Source organism: Thalassophryne amazonica, chromosome 4 (assembly GCF_902500255.1).
Source record: "Thalassophryne amazonica chromosome 4, fThaAma1.1, whole genome shotgun sequence".
NCBI lineage: Eukaryota > Metazoa > Chordata > Actinopteri > Batrachoidiformes > Batrachoididae > Thalassophryne > Thalassophryne amazonica.
In genome coordinates this window covers 68,839,816-68,860,878 of record NC_047106.1, presented here as the reverse complement: position 1 = coordinate 68,860,878, position 21,063 = coordinate 68,839,816, and the positions used below count along the sequence as shown (strand labels likewise).

Here is a 21,063-nt window from a genome sequence, read left to right as displayed (position 1 = left end):
ACGTCCTGGATCAATAGAGCCTGAAATGTGGAGCTTTTCAGCTTGAACAGGCTGATGACGCCGCCTGAGAGCGCTGCGCGACGTCTCGCACCGTGAAAAGTCCTTAAAGCGACAGAATCACCTCAAAATCTCTCATCAGCCGTTAAAATTTTCACTGAAAACCAGCTTAATTTTTCGAACCGTGTCCACTTCGATGTGTCTCACAGGTTTAGAAAAAATTTTGATCAAACAACGCGCCAGTCTCTCAGCAACTTCTCAGACAAAGGAATTCCGACGAGGGGCTGGACGACTCCTCCCACAAGGAGTGCTCACAGGCGAATGAAGTCACCGACAGGCGTGGAAAAACTCACGCATGCGCACGAGGGTTCAAGCATGTCTGACGTAAAAACATATGAATGAAATCCATATAGTTTTTGAAAAAAATAAAAAGGACCGTAACTTTATTGACAGCCCTCGTATGTGTATGTGTGTATGTGTATATGTGTATATATGTATATGTATATGTATGTATGTATGTGTATATGTATGTATGTGTATATGTATATGTGTATGTATGTGTATATGTGTATGTGTATATGTGTATATATGTATGTATGTGTATGTGTATATGTGTATGTGTATGTGTATATGTATGTGTATGTGTATGTGTATATGTGTATATATGTATATGTGTGTATATATGTATATATATACATTCTTTATTTTTAATGGTATAAGGGGAGGGTGCTTATAAGCTTTCCTTCTGCCTTCACCCTTTCGGCCACACGGGTTTTCGTACGTTGTTTTGTTTTGCCTTTGTTGTTGCTCAGCTGTGTGCCAGATAAATAAATAAATTCAATTCAATTCAATGTTGGCTGGCTTAAAGGTAACTGAACTAAATTTAGATGAGGCTAATTGGTCCATCATTTTCTAATTAGTTGTTAACTGATTAATTTGAACTGTTCTCGCCACTGGTCCTCTGCCTTGTAATTAGCATAAACACTGAGCTGGAGTTTAGATTGGCCAAGACATGTTGAGGAAGACAATTGGAACAGTAGTCTTCCTCAACATGTCTTGGTCAACCAAGGGAAAGACATTTTGCAGAGAGGCCTATTTCGCCAACAAATCATTCCATTTGGAGCATAATTTGGAAAGAATGACATTTATGCAAAGCAACCAAGATGACTGAAACTTTGAGGAATGATATCATACGAGGTCTGTCCATAAAGTATCGAACCTTTTTATTTATTTTTTTAACTATATGGATTTGATTCATATGTTTTCACGTCAGACAAGCTTGAACCCTCGTTTACATACGTGAGTTTTTCCAGGCCTGTCGGTGACGTCATTCGCCTGTGAGCACGCCTTGTGGAAGGAGTGGTCCCGCCCCGTCGTTGGATTTTCATTGTCTGGAAATGGCGGAATGATTTGGTGTTTTTTTCCATCATAATTTTTTCAGAAGCTGTTAGAGACTGGCACCTGGAAACCATTCGAAAAATTTATCTGGCTTTCGGTGAAAATTTTAAGGGCTTCACAGAGAATAAGGTCTGTTAGTACAGCTTTAAGGACCCCTTTAAGGATGCTCGGCGCACCGCGCTCCGAGCTGCGACGACGCGGCACAAGCCACCGGACCATTTCTAAACAGATGGCTCTGTGGATACGAGACCGTCATGTGCTCTTTCTCTGGTTATCACAAGAGCTGGACATCAGCCATTTTCTGGCAGATTTCACTTTTAACAAGAGATTTTGTCGTGGAAAGCCGCGCGGAGGCCTCGCGCGTCACGACCGATTCGCTTTGGAAGCGAGACAAAGGAACACCTCCGTTTCGGCGTGCCAGAGGACAAGTTCGGACATGCCTATCTCGGCTTTCAGTGCTTACCAGTCGAGTGAGTTATAAGAGAAATTGTGGAGAGCTGGGCATGTCCGAACTTGTCCTCTGGCACGCCGAAACAGAGACGTTCTTTGTCTCGCTTGAACAGCGAATCGGTCGTGACGCACAAAGCCTCCGCGCGGCTTTCCACGACAAAATTTCTTGTTAAAAGTGAAATCTGCCAGAAAATGGTTGATGTCCAGCTCTTGTGATAACCAGAGAAAGAGCATACGACATTCTCGTATCCACAGAGCCATCCGTTTAGAAATGGTCCGGTGGCTTGTGCCGCGTCGTCGCAGCTCGGAGCGCGGTGCGCCGAGCATCCTTAAAGGGGTCCTTAAAGCTGTACTAACAGACCTTATTCTCTGTGAAGCCCGTAAAATTTTCACTGAAAGCCAGATACATTTTTTTGAATGGTTTCCAGGTGCCAGTCTCTAACAGCTTCTGAAAAAATTCTGATGGAAAAAAAAACCCAAATCATTCCGCCATTTCCAGACAATGAAAATCTGACGACGGGGCGGGACCACTCCTTCCACAAGGCATGCTCACAGGCGAATGACGTCACCGACAGGCGTGGAAAAACTCACGCATGCGCACGAGGGTTCAAGCTTGTCTGCCGTGAAAACATATGTATCAAATGCATATAGTTTAAAAAAAATAAAATAAAAAGGTACGATACTTTATGGACAGACCTCGTCCATAGACTGAAGTTTAAGTCTTTGTAGGATTTATTACAATTTTTATGGGTTCTGTTTTTGGGGGGTGGGGTGTCACCCTGTGTGTGCGCGTCCATATGTGTGCGTGTGTGTGTATGTATATATACTCGTGTGTGTGTGTGTATATATATATAAAACCCCTGGCAAAAATTGTGGAATCACCGGCCTTGGAGAATGTTCATTCAGTTGTTTAATTTTGTAGAAAAAAAGCAGATCACAGATATGACACAAAACTAAAGTCATTTCAAATGGCAACTTTCTGGCTTTAAGAAACACTATAAGAAATCAGGAAAAAAAAATTGTGGCAGTCAGTAACGGTTACTTTTTTAGACCAAGCAGAGGGAAAAAAATATGGAATCACTCAATTCTGAGGAAAAAATTATGGAATCATGAAAAACAAAAGAACGCTCCAACACATCACTTGTATTTTGTTGCACCACCTCTGCTTTTATAACAGCTTGCAGTCTCTGAGGCATGGACTTAATGAGTGACAAACAGTACTCTTCATCAATCTGGCTCCAACTTTCTCTGATTACTGTTGCCAAATCAGCTTTGCAGGTTGGAGCCTTGTCATGGACCATTTTCTTCAACTTCCACCAAAGATTTTCAATTGGATTAAGATCTGGACTATTTGCAGGCCATGACATGGACCCTATGTGTCTTTTGCAAGGAATGTTTTCACAGTTTTTTCTCTATGGCAAGATGCATTATCATCTTGAAAAATGATTTCATCATCCCCAAACATCCTTTCAATTGATGGGATAAGAAAAGTGTCCAAAATATCAACGTAAACTTGTGCATTTATTGATGATGTAATGACAGCCATCTCCCCAGTGCCTTTACCTGACATGCAGCCCCATATCATCAATGACTGTGGAAATTTACATGTTCTCTTCAGGCAGTCATCTTTATAAATCTCATTGGAACGGCAACAAACAAAAGTTCCAGCATCATCACCTTGCCCAATGCAGATTCGAGATTCATCACTGAATATGACTTTCATCCAGTCATCCACAGTCCACGATTGCTGTTCCTTAGCCCATTGTAACCTTGTTTTTTTCTGTTTAGGTGTTAATGATAGCTTTCGTTTAGCTTTTCTGTATGTAAATCCCATTTCCTTTAGGCGATTTCTTACAGTTCGGTCACAGACGTTGACTCCAGTTTCCTCCCATTCGTTCCTCATTTGTTTTGTTGTGCATTTTCGATTTTTGAGACATATTGCTTTAAGTTTTCTGTCTTGATGCTTTGATGTCTTCCTTGGTCTACCAGTATGTTTGCCTTTAACAACCTTCCCATGTTGTTTGTATTTGGTCCAGAGTTTAGACACAGCTGACTGTGAACAACCAACATCTTTTGCAACATTGCGTGATGATTTACCCTCTTTTAAGAGTTTGATAATCCTCTCCTTTGTTTCAATTGACATCTCTCGTGTTGGAGCCATGATTCATGTCAGTCCACTTGGTGCAACAGCTCTCCAAGGTGTGATCACTCCTTTTTAGATGCAAACTAACGAGCAGATCTGATTTGATGCAGGTGTTAGTTTTGGGGATGAAAATTTACAGGGTGATTCCATAATTTATTCCTCAGAATTGAGTGAGTCCATATTTTTTTCCCTCTGCTTGGTCTAAAAAAAGTAACCGTTACTGACTGCCACAATTATTTTTCCTGATTTCTTATAGTGTTTCTTAAAGCCAGAAAGTTGCCATTTGAAATGACTTTAGTTTTGTGTCATGTCTGTATCTGCTTTTTTTCTACAAAATTAAACAACTGAATGAACATCCTCCAAGGCCGGTGATTCCATAATTATTGCCAGGGGTTGTGTGTGTGTGTGTGTATATATATATATATATATATATATATATATATATATACACACACACACACAACCCCTGGCAATAATTATATAATAATAATGTATAATAATGTATATATATATATATATATACACACACACACACACACCATTCTCTGAATTCTATCACAAAGTTCATTATTATGTTATCATCTAAAATAATCAAATAATAAATTTAGCTTATTGTTCAGTGACATCTTGCTATATATGCTATAACTTTAGAATTGCCATCATTGCAACTTTAAAATTGCAAAGCAATGATTATAATAATTTAAGCATTCATACTATGCGGAAGTCTCAAAAACTTCCCCAGAACATTATACAAAAAGCAAGGTCCCTACCCAGCTAACAAAGTAAAGTTCCCAAAACGTTATAAGAACGTTTTTCAAATGTTATCAGAACTTTAGCTGTAAAGTTCTTGGAATGTTTCAGAGGGAAGTTTTATTTTTTTGGTGACCGGTGTCGCAGATCGAATGGTCCCCCCTAAAAATCGGTTCGCTCTGCCTTCACTGCGCATGTATCGTTAGCCGCGGGTCACTGATTATCACATTGTTTCTGCTTAAAACTGCACGCCATTCATAGTCTGTCTCAGTGACAGATATCTGAAGCTTTTGTGCAAGAATCATTTCTACATAAATTCAGCATTATTTCATCATAAAAGACAGAGGAGGTGATCAGAGTGCCGCGGCTACACGAGCTGCTAGCTGATGCGTTCACTGTGCATCGGTCATTTCAAAGCGTCACCAAGTATTGCCTGGTTTCTGCTTAAAACAGCCTCATCTCTGCTTAAAACTGACTTTAGAATGATTTAAAAGGTTTTAACTTGTCATCTGATGGATAATAATCCCATGAATGGATTTGATTGCTTTGGGTGAAGAGACTCTGTCTCAGAGCTCCGAAATGACGCATGCACAGTAGAGGCAGGGCAGATCAATTTTTAGGGGCAGACCGTTCGGTCTGCGACACCACATAGCAACGTTAGCACAAACGTTTTGAGAACATTCGGCCTAACATTCTGAGAACATTTTTAAGGACAGTTTCTTTTTGGTTTCCATAATGTTTGACAATAACGTTAGCGCAAACGTGTTGAGAATGTTAGACCTAACGTTCTGGAAACCTTTTTAAGGGCCCCTTCACACATACTGCGAATTTGGTCTATTTGAGCATAAAGTGCACATGAAGCAGGAATCGTGTGCAAAATGTGTAAAATCGTAGCTGCCTCATACACCTGTTTGCACACACCAGCAGCTGAAAGACAGAGTGTGCGCTGCGCGAGCTCATCGAACCCTCTCGTGGCAAGTGTTCTGCAAATTCCAGCTGACACACACAAACATCTAAAGCCCCTTTCACACTGGTGTATTCGTAGAGCTGCGTATTGTGGCGTATCGTCTACACTGAGTTGAGCAGCTCTACGCCCACTTTTACAGGGGGAGGTGATGGTCTAGTGGTTAAGGTGTTGGGCTTGAGTCCAGAAGATCATGGGTTCAAATCCCCGCCTGACTGGAAAATCACTAAGGGCCCTTGGGCAAGGCCTTTAATCCCCTATTGCTCCCGGTGTGTAGTGAGCGCCTTGTATGGTAGCACCCTGACATCGGGGTGAATGTGAGGCATATTTGTAAAGCGCTTTGAGCGTCTGATGCAGATGGAAAAGCGCTATATAAATGCAGTCCATTTACCATTTACTTTTAGCAGCTCTGCGTCGAGTTTTTGCTCCTTACACAGCAGTATGTTGAGGGCTGCGCGCGTAGGATGGAAGAAATTAAACATGTTTCATTTTCTTCGGCGTAGAGCGCTGGGCACAGACAATACGCAGTTTTAAGCAGGTCTGCGCAGCACAGCGTGACTGCATGCAAGTCTGTGCAACACGCTCCTATACACCCAAAAACTGAGTGTGTGAATCAGCTGGAGAACAGGATCATGCAGCCCACAGCGCCTCTGTGTGATCAGAACAGCTGATGTAACTGATGGATATATGTGTGCTCAGAACAGGGAATCGAACCTCATCTCATAAATCCAGAAACAGCAGGTTGGTGTCTCTCTCTCTCTCTCTCTCTCTCTCTCTCTCTCTCTCTCTCTCTCTCTCTCTCTCATCAAACCTGAATACAAAAAATAAATAAATACCAATAATGTTAAATGACTCCGTTTCTGAGCGCACTTCCATAGAGGAGCTGTGGCTACATACGTGGCAGTAATGCAACTGTAAAACCCTCATGATACAGTCCACTGTTTTCCAAAAGCAGTGATGTGTTCTGCACAGCCGGCAGGAGGGAACTGGTTTTAAATAGCGGTAAGGGCTACACGCGACTGTGTGCACATTAAAAAGTGAGCCCACGCAGCTGCAAGCAGATCTACGAACACGGAAAAAGGCTGAGTACGCGTGCATTTCGGGCGTACTTAAATGAAACACAGCGCCGCAATACGCAGCTCTACGAATACGCCAGTGTGAAAGGGACTTAACACCGTTCGTTTGGCACTTCAAAAATGTGTGGCCATTCGCACTCTCAACACGACAACAGTCAGCAGACAGTCATTGTCGAGCTGGCAGTGAAATTTAAGTGCCCAACGATTGTGAAGTTGCCGGGTGCACATGTGGCGTGCCAGAGTGTAGGCTCCCCCCACAACACGTGTGCGTGTCTCCCCCAACACATGTCAGTGCTTTTTTTCTTTTTTGAGAAAATACGTTTATCTGCTTGTTGTTGTTTATCTGCTGCTGTTACAAGACAGTGATTGTAGCACAGTGGTCAAGTTTCCGTCTGGTAATCAGGGCGTGTGGGTTCAAATCCTGTGAGTAGCATTTCTATTTAACCAGGGTTCTTTAACCATGGGGTTCTGTATTGCATCCCCTTTTATGTATTATTTGTATCAACCCAGTGATATTCACTAATTATACAGCTGGTTTTTATTTTATTTTCCTCCACATCAGCGGCACGATGTGGTGCACCTTGTCCCATGGAACACAGTGCGAGCAGCTGCAGCAGCTCGCACTGTGTTCCTGCTCATCGGCGTGATGTTTCATGGTGTGCTCATACGAGCTCGACCGCCGTGAGTCGCCCTGAGTTATATGTATTCGCACTGTGTGAGAAGGGGCCCTAAAGAAAGTTTATTCTTGGTTCCCAGACCATTCTGGTAATGCTACATAAAGTCACCTAAAGATATGTTTCATTCAAACATTTACAGAACATGCTGGTAATGTTACCTAAAGTCATAATCTAGTCATTGAAAGAAATTTGGAGTAAGAAAGATGGTGAGACTAGAATTAATATACAGTTGTATGCAAAGGTTTGGGCACCCCTGATAATTTTCATTATTTTCCTTTATAAATCATTGGTTCAGAAATTTCAGTTAAATTATGTCATATAGCAGTCAAACACACTGATATTTGAGAAGTGAAATGAAGTTTATAGTAGTTACAGAAAGTGTGCAATAATTATTTAAACAAAATTAGGCAGGTGCATACATTTGGGCACCCTTGTCATTTTATTGATTTGAATACATTTACCACTAATTATTAGAACACAAAATTGGTGTGGTAAGCTCATTGACCCTTGACTTCCTTACACAGGTGAATCCAATCATGAGAAAGGGTATTTAAAGTGGCCATTTGCAAATGTTTCCCCTCTTTGCATCTCTTCTAATGAGTGGCAACATGGGAGCCTCTAAACAACTCTCAAATGACCTGAAAACAAAGATTGTTCAACATGATGGTTTAGGGGAAGGATACAAAAAACTATCTGAGATGTCAGCTGTCAGTTTCCACTGTGAGGAACATAGTGAGGAAATGGAAGACCGCAGGCACAGTACTAGTTAAGTGGCAGGCCAAGACAAATCTCAGATAAGCTGAAGTGAAGGATGGTGAGAACAGTCATAGTCAAGCCACAGACCTGATACAAAAACCTACAACATGATCTTGCTGCAGTGTCTCTGTGCATCATTCAATGATACAGCACACTTTGCACAAAGAGATGCTGTATGATGCTGCAATGCAGAGGAAGCCTTTTCTGCGTACACAACACAGAGTCGCTTGAGGTATGCTAAAGCACATTTGGACAAGCCAACTTAATTTTGGAATAAGGCGCTGTGGACTGATGAAACTAAGGCAACGACCCTAAACACTGCTCAAAATCTACTAAGGTATTCTTGCAGAGGAACAAGTACAGTGTTCTGGAATAGCCATTTCAGTCCCCAGACCTGAATATTATTGAAAATCTGTGGTGTGATTTTAAGCAGGCTGTCCATGCTCAGAAACCAACAAACCTGAGATGTTTTGTAAAGAAGAATGGTCCAAAATACCTTCAACCAGAATCCAGACTCTTATTGGAAGCTATAGGAAGTGTTTAGCGTTATTTCTGCAAAAGGAGGATGTACTAAATACTGATGTATTTTTTTCTGTTGGAGTGCCAAAATTTATGCATCCACCTAATTTTGTTTAAACAATTATTGCACACTTTCTGTAAAGCCTATAAACTTAATTTCACTTCTCAAATAGCACTGTGTTCTGATGAGACAAAGATTGAACTCAGCAGGAACTGGGATGCTAGTCAGGATTGAGGGAAAGATGAATGCAGCACTGTACAGAGACATCCTGGATAAAAACCTGCTCTAAAGCGCTCTTGACCTCAGACTGGGGCGACGGTTCATCTTTCAGCAGGACAATGATCCTAAGCATACAGCCAAGATATCTAAGTAGTGGCTTTAGGACAACTCTGTGAATGTCCTTGAGTGGCCCAGCCAGAGCCCAGACCTGAATCCGATTAAACATCTCTGGAGAGATCTGAAAATGGCTGTGCATGGACGCTCCCCATCCAACCTGATGGAGCTTGAGAGGTGCTGCAAAGATGAATGGGCAAAACTGCCAAAAGAAAGGTGCACCAAGCTTGTGGCATCATATTCAAGAAGTCTTTAGGTTGTAATTGCTGCCAAAGGTGCATCAACAAAGTATTGACCAAAGGGTGTGATTTCTTAGTTTTTTATGTTTAATAAATTTGCAAATATTAAAAAAAAAAAAACTTTTTTTTTAATGTTGTCATTATGGGGTGTTGTGAGTAGAATTTTGAGGGGAAAAATGAATTTATTCCATTTTGGAATAAGGCTGTAACATAACAAAATGTGGATAAAGTGATGTGCTGTGAATACTTTTCGGAAACACTTCCTGACGCAACTCCATTTTACATGGAGAATGGGCAGGGGTGGATTTGAACCGGGAACCTTCCGCACTGGAAATGAGTGCACTTAACCCCTTGTCCCCACCACCCCTGTCCCCCAGTGCGAAAACAATGGATGCACTGTCCACACTGTATCAGTCTATTACTGCAATAGAAAATACTAATCTGGAGCGTGTTTATATCGTTGCTGAAGGTTTACACTTTGTTACCAACTGGACCATGCAACGAGGGGAGAAAACCCACTAGACCAGGTTTGCACAAACATAAATAGGCATTCAGGGCAGTCCGTTTCCGCCATCTTGGAAATTTGGACCATCTTCCTGTTATGATGAAACAATGTACAATGTACTTTATCTGTCTATTTACTTACTTATTTATTTTTCCCCTTGCTTTTAATTGAGCTTGGAGAAACTCAGTTTTGTTCAGCTGTGCACTTCTACCTCCACCTGCAGTCGCCTGAATGCAACTCCTGTTTAGACCAACAAACCCATTGGTGCACAGATGAGCATCAATGGACTGGTGTTGTAAAAGATCCTGGGAGTGATAATAACCACAACTGTATCGATGGTACACTACCAATGACATTTGTGTTGCACTGCGCGCTGCTTTGTGCCAGGTAGAAGATAGGGCTCAAAGTCTTTTCACACAGTCGATCCTTTCTGGTCTGTGGCCTGTTGAAGATGACATGAAGGTGAACCTCACACTGACTTAGCAGGTTTTACTGTAACTCAAATACCAGCATGTACATTACCAGACTCTTATTACAAATGATGGCCTTTGAACAAAACACGATACAAGATTTAGTTTTAAAAACAGACTCTTTTGTATCTTCAGGCAATTCACATTTTCTTGTCATTTGGCCTTCACATTCTTCCTGGCATTGCTTTATATCCATCAACCTTTCTCAGATCTCTGTTTCTTGTCAACTGTCTATTGTGAACAGATTTGGCAGATTTTTTTTTTTTTTACACTTCAAAGTGGCAGCACCAGTTGTGCAGGGTTTGAGAGCACAAGGAGCTGGCATACAGCACTAAAAGTGACTACAATCTCATCTCTTTTTCTTTGAAGTTATTCTTGATATGCATTCATTGATCTCTCCATCAGGAACATGGGTGAGCGTTACCGCAGAGAGATGCTGGCTCATGGCGGAGCAAAAGAGCCAATGCTTATGGTAGAAGGTAACAAATCATCTTTTAATTTTTATGGTGACCCATACAAGTGAATGACATTCTCTTTTGTCAGCATATCTTTTTTTTTTTTTTTTTTTACTGAAAATCTTTGGATAACATCAGACATTGGAATTTTGCCTTTAGGTGTTTTTCCTCTTCATCATTTCTTCAATCACACGTGACCTCTTCACACCTTACTCTCCAGGCTATACTTGGTCTATAAGACTCCCCACACAGGAATTTGTGTATCCATGTACATTTTCGGAATCAGTCTATTTACTCCAGCCACACCAACAAAAATAAGTCTAATGACTTTAACTTTATTCTGCTGAATATGTTTGAACATGTTGGACAGCCTGTAGGGTCAGATGTTTTGGTGATCACAATACAATGTAGAAACCAGAAAAATAAAACTCAGTCCTGTTTAGTCTTTAGTGATTATGATGTATGGGCCAATTCAAACCTGAACAGGCTCCCATTTTACAGTTACCGCCAAAATGAAGCAAATACTAATAGGCTAAGTTTGGTTGTGGTGTTTATTTAACACAGGTGGGTTCTGTGCAGGTATTAAAAAGTATGACTGGTATATTGGCTTAGTAACTCTGGCACCATCACTAGAGCTAACATCACCAAGTTATTGATACCTGCTCATTTGTGCTAATGGTGCTAACATACCAACGGTATGTTACTAAAATACTAAAATTTCACTAAACTGAAAAACTGGAGCACTGACTTGTTAGATGGTCCATTAGTACAATTAACAGCACAGTAAGCCATATTATCTCAGGTATTTGTAATAAAATACTCAAAAAAGTCAAACACTTGCTTTTGGAGCCAGACTTGAGCTGCCATTCAAGGAACTGCAATATTTGCCACTTCTTTGTTGACTTTATTTTTCAGTGCCATAGGTTGCTGCCTCGTAAAATGCAATGAAAAATTGATGACCAAGTCCATCTCCTCCAGGTTCTTAACACGATAACTCAAAAACAACCAATTAACGTCTTATAATTAATAGGGCATAGAATGACAATAAAATGATTGGATACTGGTTAGCCTTTATGCACAAGATCAGTTAAAAAAAAACTTTGTTTTGCTTATACAATATATCATAGACCTCTCTGCCACCTGCTGGTCAATTCTGGGTGGTGGAGAATAACCTTAACAACACATGCATGAATGAAATTAGCAGAAGGTGCGGTTAAGGTTGCATGCAGCTTGAAATTAGCTTATCAGTTTCTTTTATTTCCAAAGCCTAGACTTTGCAGCTGCTTGACCTACAGTGACCACCCATCAAAATTACCAGTTCTAATTATGGCCCAGTCACACAGCACTTAACTAAAGGCTTCGAAGCCCTGACGAAACACGAAATCTGGACTTTCGTTGGCATCGTTTAACCTTCGCGCAGCTTCGTTCCTGCAGCTGGCACTTCGTCAGGATTTTTAATGCAAAATGCAAATAAAAACCCCAAAAGTGATTCTAGCATTTTGTTTTACATTTATATCATTGCAGACAGTCTGAACCCAAGATATTTCATGTGTTTTGTGGTCATCTTAATTTAATTAAGTATACAACATCCATTCCTGCATTTCAAGCCTGCATCACATTCTATAAAAAGTTTGATGGGAGCATTTAAGGGCTAATAATGAGGTTAAAAATAAGCAAATAAAATTAAATAATGGTGTTATTTCAAACAGTTTACTGTGATCATGATTTGGTACAAAATCTGTGAAAGTATCCATGAGAGAAGCAAAGATGTACTGAGTATCTGCATTCTGTCAACAAATGTATGAGAATGTCAATGAAATGTTTCAAAACTGAAATGTTTCAAAACTGTGTTCCTCAAAGAAAGATGGGAAGAGACTTGCATATTTGTCCCTCACCAGTGTGTAATATCATTAAACGATTCAAGGAATCTGGATTGCATAAAGGGCAAGGGCGCAAACCCAAGCAGAACAGCTGTAATCTCCAATCCCTCAGATGGCACAGCGTCAACAATTGCCATTCATCAATAACTGATATAACGTCACAGGCAAGGGATTGCTTTGCGAAACCACATACGACAATACAGAATTACATTCACAAATGCCGCTGAAGGCAATACAGTGCAAAATAGAAGACTTATGTTAACCCTTTCCAGAAGCAGCATTGACTTCTCTGGGCTCAGAGGCATCTGGGTTGGACCATCACACAGTGGTAGTATGTATTGTAGTCAGACAAATGATCATTCCATATCTTTTTTAGAAGAAGAAGAAAGGGACACCGTGTGCGCTAGACCAAAGACAAAAACAATCAATCCAGAAGCCAGGGTCTCTCATGGTATGATATTGTTAGCAACCTTGGCAAGAGTAATTTACACTTCTGTTATGGCACCATTAATGCACATTGGACTAAGTCGTCATTCGCGCAGGTGCGGATAGAGACAAAAGACAAAAGTTCCTGTATATTTGTATTGTCAACTGTGTTCGTAGCATGGCCCATGCAGAGAGTCACCCATTTGAGTCTGGTCTGCTTGAGGTTTCTTCCTCAAATCATTGGAGGTAGTTTTTCCTTTCCTTTTGCCTGTGTACTTGCTCTAGGGGTTGGTAAGGTTAGACCTTACTTGTGTGAAGCGCCTTGAGGTAGCTTTGTTGTGATTTGGCGCTATATGAGTGTATATAAGTGTATAAAAATACAAATTAACAAAAAAAACAAACAAACTGGACACTACACCATCATCTCCCGCAGACGGATGGATGCCAGGAGGAGGAATGCAGAAAAGCACATTGAGATTCGGTGGTGGGCACAGATAACCAAAAAATTAACTTTGATAACAGATAATCAGATAACTGAAAAGTTATCTTTGATAAAGATAAACCGATAAACCACACAAAAATGTATCGGAAGTTACAGATAACCGATAAATTCCAGTGTTGTCTCTGGTACATTTGCAACTACTAACAAGCTGAATTTGAGTTTTAACACCACGATTACTTTTGAAAGCGACAAAAGACAAACGAGTCAGCATTTCTGTGTTTGAGCATCCTGCCCCCTGCTGGAAGCTACACAGCAACAGCACTGAAGCACCCTGAGAGCAGTCACAAAGCCAGCTCTCTACCAATCACAATGCTCCGGTCAGGCGGAGGTCTTGAAAAATAAAGGCATCCTGACTTATGGTTTTGTGTGAATACTGATGGAATAACGCCATTATTGTGAATTCTGTCATTTGTACAAAGTTAAAATATAACATATCTTTTAATGTTGAATAATGCACTAATTCTGAGGTTTTGTAACACACAGACAGATCGCAAAGGATTCTGGGTAAAATGTGCCTCTGCTAAACACTGATTGGTTCAATCATTCATTATGTAAACCAACACGTTAATGTGATGCGTGTCGTCTGTTGGTGTTTACAGATAATTGAGATAAATGTGCTTTTGTAAAATATTCCATTTTTATTTGTAAAAACAGGCATTTTTACGGAGCCCTGGAAGTGTCATCGCAAAATGTTTTACATGTGGAGAGAATGTGCGCACGTTTTATGATGTTGTAAAACGTGCACTCAATATTGTTGACACATAAATGTTGGCTTTACACTGAGAGAGAATTTTTTGGACCGAGTTTCAGGTTAATCGCACGTCCTGCATCGTGTAGTGTACATGGAGTAACAAGCTGCGTTTAACATCTGACGACCACCTCGTGATCGCTGATCGTATGGTCGAATGAAAATCAAACCTGTTTGATATTATTCTGGTCGGCCGTCGTGAGGGTATCCTGCTGCTGCAGAGCTACAAGTGTCCAACCGCTCGCACTGTGCCTGTGCAAACACCACAGAGCTGTCTTGTAATGTTTTTTTGTTGTTGTTTTTAAACGGAATTTGTAAAAAAAAAAAAAAAAAAAACTGCCATGAACACCATTGGCCAGTAGATGGCAGTAGAGGCCTTGAAATCTTTCCAAAACAAAATCCCAGATAATCCGTCTGCTACATTTAAGATGCTTGGAATTTAACAAACGCAAATACAATAACGTCTATAAACCCAGAATATATTCACGAGAGTTGCAGGCACTAGAGTTTAATGCTGCTGTCCGTGGAGCCTGAACAGCGTGTCTGAAATGCATTTGTCCTGTCATGAACACCCTGTCCTACCCATAATGCACTGCTGGGCTCAGCATGTGCTCACAAAACCTTAAAAATTAGCACATTATTTTAAAACTAAAACATATATCCGATATTTTCACTTTATAAAACTTCAGACATGACAGTAATTTTAAATAACTTGTCCAAAATTAGTTTTGTTAAAGTAGAGCTGCATTGAAATAAATGTGGTCAGATCTCAGAAAGAAATAGATATGTATTTATAAGACCCTTATGAATGCAGCAAAGTAAATCTGTAAGCCCAAATTTGTAATTCAGCGGAGAAATCTTTGTTTAAAAATGACAAAATTGCAGCTAAAATTTTGCCCTCCATGAAAACAGTTTGTACACTGGCCACACAGCCACACAGCGTGATGGAACCACCTCTAAATTTTACTGTAGTTAGCAAATGTTTTATTGGAATGCTGTGTTCCTTTTCAGCCATGCATACTGCCCCTTGTTATGTCCAAATAACTCAATTTTAATTTCTTCTGTCCTCAGCACCTTATTCCAAATTGAAGCTGGCTTGTCCAAATGCGCTTTAACATACCTCAAGCAACTCTGTTTGTGGCGTGTACACAGAAAAGGCTTCCTCTGCAATACAGCATCATACAGTATCTTCTTGTGAAGTAACTTTTAAGAGCCAATTTTTATAAGAATGAGGCAGTTTACATGGAGCTGTGATAGTGGCCAACTCAGATTTAGCTCAGACTTTGGTAACAGGATGCACTCACCACAAAACAAACATACACCAAAGATTTTGGCCAAATTCCATACGGTGACCTCACCAGGGGTCATCAAAGTTCACACCCAGAATGGCCTTAAACTGAAATTTGGCAAACAGGAAAGATTTGGACAGCTCTTACATGAAATGGGTTCAACCCCCCAAAGTACTTTTGTGATTTAAGTATTAGAAGGACAGTTCTTCAAAATAATCACTAATCTGGGTTGGGGAATTGAACGCATTGGCTATGGGGGCACACTTCAAGTTGACGAATTTTCAGAAATGCTCATATTTGTGAAGGCTATTACTCAATACGTGTGTAATCCCCCAGCAACATTCTTATTGTATTAGAAAGGGCAAGACATACCCTCTTTAAAACAACAACAAAAAAAACTCAGTGGGGGATTGTATGCGTTGGCCACCAGGTCAAATTTGTGTTTTTCATACAACTTTGGTGCCCCCTGGTGGCCAACACGTTTAATGAATTATCATAAACTTTGCATTTCTGTTGAGACTAATCGTTTTAAACAATTCAATTGGAAAATCTTTGGGGGACTTGCCAGTTTTTGATTTTTTTTAAAGTATTTTATTGGCAATCGGCTATTTATCCATATGGTGACATGAGCATTATTGGCCCTACATGAAGAAGATAAAATGGTGAGTAGCAATCCTGAAAGCTTTCTTTTGTGCCTAGGCCTAGAAAAATAGCCCAGATAGTGGTCATCATTGGTCTATACACTGGAAGAATTGCAAACTTTGAAATTCCAAAACATGTGCTGATTGGACATTAGTAGTGTGGCTGGCTATAAATAGCTGCTTTGCAATGGACAGAGATCCCCATCACTGGGCTGTGCTTCCGATGATCATTATGCAACATACATCTCATGTTTTCAACTTTCTCATCTGTATTTGTGGAATACACAAGTAAATGCCTACATTAGTAGTGTAGCACAGACATTGTTTTATCATGCACATGCATTGTTCTGGGTAATCCATCATCATTTCAAAACATCATATGTAAATTAGTGTGTAATCTGGTGCTTCAAGGTGACCAAGCCTCAACATTTTAGATGCACATTGTGAGCTTTTTGAGATACCCCCAAAAGATGTTTCAATGGATATTAACACAATACATGTTAATCTTCTGAAAAATGCAGTTTATGATTATTCATTCAACGCGTTGGCCACCAGAGGGCACCAAAGTTGTATGAAAATCGCAAATTTGACCACTTTGGCGCCACCTAGTGGCCAATGCGTCCAATCCCCCACCCACTTTTTTGTTGTTTTAACCCTCTGGGGCTGGCGCCGTCGTATATGATGGCTAAGACCTAGCTTTACTAAATTATAAATACGTTTTTAATGATATGAGATAGAAACTTACTCTTTTTTTGCTGAAAAGTTAACTCCATGGACTTTCAAGCCAGCCATCAGCCATCTTTGTACTCCTCATAGAAGCTGTGTGATGACGTGCGCAATGTGAGTGTCCAATCGAAATTGGTTCACCATCACATGGTTTTCCAAAATCCAATCGTAGGGCAGATTAACCTTGCGTGAAAAGCCAAAGATCGTTTTCAGGAGTGTTATGTTATTAGCTGGCCCATTTGAATAGCCCCCTGTGTGCTCCAATGAGTACGTACTATTAGTACATACTCAGTGCGTCCTGCGCCATTACGCACAGCGATCAGTGAAAGCAGGAGCAGACGTGATGACAATCTCACGTGCTCAAACACAGAGTGTGTAACTATCAGGATTGCTCCACTAGTTTGCATGTAAATGTTACTGGATAACTCTGTTGCTTTCTCGGCGTAAAGCACTGTTTACCATATCAATGGACAACAAAACGCATAGACCATTTTGTATATATTGTTCAAAATGTGCATTTGTGTTTATTGTTTGAACCGTTTTGTTGTACAGTCTTTCACACAAGACCTCAAATTACCTTTATAAAGTGTCAAAACAGTTATTATAGTTTGCTGTGTGTTTTGAATAAATGTGTGGAAAATTGTTTTTTGCTTTGTTTTCCTTGCCTAGATTTGATTGTAAACCTTTATTACACTTATAAAACACAACAAAAACATACATATTCAGAAAGCACAGGTTGTCCTGAAAAAGAGAGACATAAAACTTGATTGTGGGATGCAGGAAGAGCTGTTAACACCAATAATAAAACATTTATGCCAGGCGAGTGAACTGTCCAAAAAATGCCCTTGGACCCCAGAGGTTAAAGAGGGTAAGTATTGCCCTTTCTAATGCAATAAAAATCTTGCTGGGGGATTAAACGCATATTGAGTAATAGCCTTCACAAATATGAGTATTTCTGGAAATTTGCCAATTTGAAGCGCCCCCTATCGTCAATGCGTTCAATCCCCCAACCAAAATTAGTGGTTATTTTGAAGAACTGTCCTCCTATAATACTTCACATCACAAAAGTACTTTGGGGGATTGAATGCATTTCATGCAAGAGCTGTCGAAAACTTCCCTGTTCACCAAATTCCAGTTTTAGGCCATACTGGGTGTGAACTTGGATGACCTCTGGCAAGGTCACCATAGGGAATTTGACCAAAGTTTTTGGTGTATGTTCGTTTGGTGGAGGGTGCATCCAGTTACTAAAGTTTGAGCAAAATCTGAGTTGGTCACTATCACAGCCTGCCTGACTCTTTTAAAAATTGGCTTTTAATCGGTTTACGTTGTTTTAATAGCAGCTGTAGTTTATGCAGTGTTGACAGCCAACATAACTACTTCCTCATGTTGTCATTTAACCTTCCTCCACCCATCAGCTTCTTCTCTCCACCCCGCCCTTTGTTAAGCAGTTACTGTGGCATGTCTGGACAGAACAACGCCAGGCAAAGTAAAAGCTTGCGAGACAGACACTGGTAATATCAGGTGACATTTTGGGAGTGTACTGTAAATCTCTCCCTCAGGGTCACCTCCTCCCTCTTGTATCAGATTGTCCCTTTGACAGCTCCAACTACAGCTACACCCGATCTCTGAAATTACAGCCACCAACGGATCACATTCTTGTTTCCAGAGCTATGGTTCAGTTAGGCGTTGTTGCACTGACTGTGTGTGTGTGTGTGTGTGTGTGTGTGTGTGTGTGTGTGTGTGTGTGTGTGTGTGTGTGTGTGTGTGTGTGTGTGTGTGTGTGTGTGTGTGTGTGTGTGTGTGTGTGTGTGTGTGTGTGTGTGTGTTTAAATTATCTTTGAAGTGAAATCTGCTGTAATTATAGCCTCGCCTGACTTTCCCAGTTGTAAGTCATTGTGTTAACCTCAGAGCTATTAATGTCTCTGGAAATGTGGAAGCTATATCGTCCACATACCTTTTTTTTAAGTAAATTATCTATTGACCAAGACCCTGCAATTAGCTTCACAAGTAACTTGGTGGGCCTTTTACTTTCCATGTTAAATGATGTCAGCATGGGCTAAAATCGAAGGTTCACAGGTCCTCTGCTATATCAATCACAAATCAAAATTTTAGAGATGAACATGCAACCATTTTTAGAGTTAAGCTGAAATTTTACGCAGTCAGAGGCTGACTCCGTTAATTTTCTGCATGTCAGTTGCAATGAATAAATCTGAATATATTTCATTCCATGTCTGCAGAAAAGCTTAAAGTAAAAGACTTTTATCTGGCTGTGGCGAGGGATGGGAATTGATGAAATTTTATCAATATCAGTTCTGTCTATTCAGACTAAATATTTATCGATTCCCGGTCAATTTTCTGTCTGGAAAATAAATGTAAGCCTACACAGGTTTTCAGTCATCAGTGCAGCTATTTTCCTTGTTGCTGCATAAGTGGGTTTTTGAATACCAAACTGAGGAAAACATGGCAGCATTGACGACGTCTGAAGCACACAATTCTGGTGGATTTAAAAATCTAGAACCGGTTCTTGATTCCCATTCCTACTGTGCCTTTATCATGGCTATGTGCCCCCCCCCCCCAGTTGAACTTTCCATCACAAATGCTCAAGTCATTCGTGAGTAAAAGGGAATAAGTGCTAAAGAAAGTGTTCGAAAACATTTGGCTTTTACTATTGTTCTCTATGGGGTTAAGAAGTTCATAGCTCTCATCTTGGATTTCTTTTGGAAAGTGTGAAGAAAGACTTTAAAGGAAATATAATGTTCCTTTTTATATCCATGGCTGTACTTCTGAGATAGAATCTAGATATACACTATTACACACAATCTTCTCCAACAAAGATGCATGTAAACTGAGGTGTGTAACATTTCTGTGTTATTCCCTCTGGCACGGTGCGAGAAGGGTCAGAAAGCCAGATGGGGAATTTGAGCAGCTTCAGGAAGGTTAATCACAAGCCCGAGTCTTTATCTGTATGGCTTCCTGCCCTTGGCTGGATGTTTCCCAGGAAAGACGGTGTTGAATTGTAAACCCTGATATTAAATCCAAATAACAGCATCAGGGCAGCGCAAGCTGGAGGAAAAACTTTGTGTGCATGGAGCAAATGAAGAGAAAGGCATTGAGGGCGTGTAAGTTGATCAAATGACGTGAACCTCCATATCCAGGAGGTCCAGTCTCTGCTACACAGGAGGCTTTTCTGAGTCAGTGTGTTCCCATAGCCTGATCCACTGCTACACAGTCCAGGAGCTGTATCACTGGGAGGAAATGGATCTACCTGTGCTCAGTTCTTTGAGTGGCATCCTGGTGATCTGGATTAACAGTGGAAGGGGTCTAATGACTGTTTCCAAAAAAGGCTGTAAATTAATGTCCTGGTCTGTCTCGGTGGGACAAAAGGATTTATGTGAAGCTTTGTAGGTCTTATATGACACTGTGTAATGCAGAATATGCAGCCCTCTTTCAAAAGCAGAAAATTATTTTGTGCACTGTAATGCCATTCAAGAGATGATGGAGCTAAATGTGGAATGTCAAACTAAGAAAACCAAGGTGGATTTAGAGTCATTGGATAATGCAGGATTGAAAGTTCAATCAATTCATATCCAGTAAGAGTAGTAAAACACAACTTTGCTATGGCTGAGTGTATCAGTACACAAACAAGTGATGGTCATTGATCTCCAAAAATCTCAGTAAAGCAAGGTGACGTGCTTTCCCCCCACCTTATTTGCTTTGTATGTAAATGATTTGGTATTAGAAAGCTAATTTAGGTATAACGATTGAAGATATTAATTTAAGTATTCTTTTATATGCAGATGATATTGCTTTGGTGGCTGAAAAACTGAGGATAATTTGCAAAAAATGTTGAATTATGTGATCATGGTGCAATAAAAGGAGGTTGGCTATCAACCAGGACAAAACACAAATTATACACTTTTGAAGGAAGTGTATTATACTTATTATATGTACTTGGGTTTTATTTTTGATGAGTTTTTTTAGTTTTTCTGAAGGAAAAAAAGCATTATGAGACTCTGCAGGTAGAGCACTGGAAGCTGTGTTGAGTAAAACCAAGTCATGCCCAGATCTTGGTTTTGGTACATTTACAAAGTTGTATAACTCTATGGTTGAATCAGTTT

At 40.3% G+C, this 21,063-nt stretch overlaps 1 protein-coding gene across 2 annotated transcripts in view; it reads left to right on the top strand.

Annotated features, from left to right (window-relative positions):
* LOC117508329 (mitochondrial intermediate peptidase-like) overlaps positions 1 to 21,063 on the top strand; it is a 131,715-nt gene that overhangs the window by 93,434 nt on the left and 17,218 nt on the right. For both annotated transcript variants that reach the window (XR_004560054.1, XM_034168066.1), the window contains exon 18: positions 10,684 to 10,757. Coding sequence is in view for 1 of the 2 variants with exons in the window: in XM_034168066.1 (XP_034023957.1) it covers positions 10,684 to 10,757 (74 nt within the window). In the remaining variant the exon portion in view is untranslated. The remainder of the gene's footprint in view (positions 1 to 10,683; positions 10,758 to 21,063) is intronic.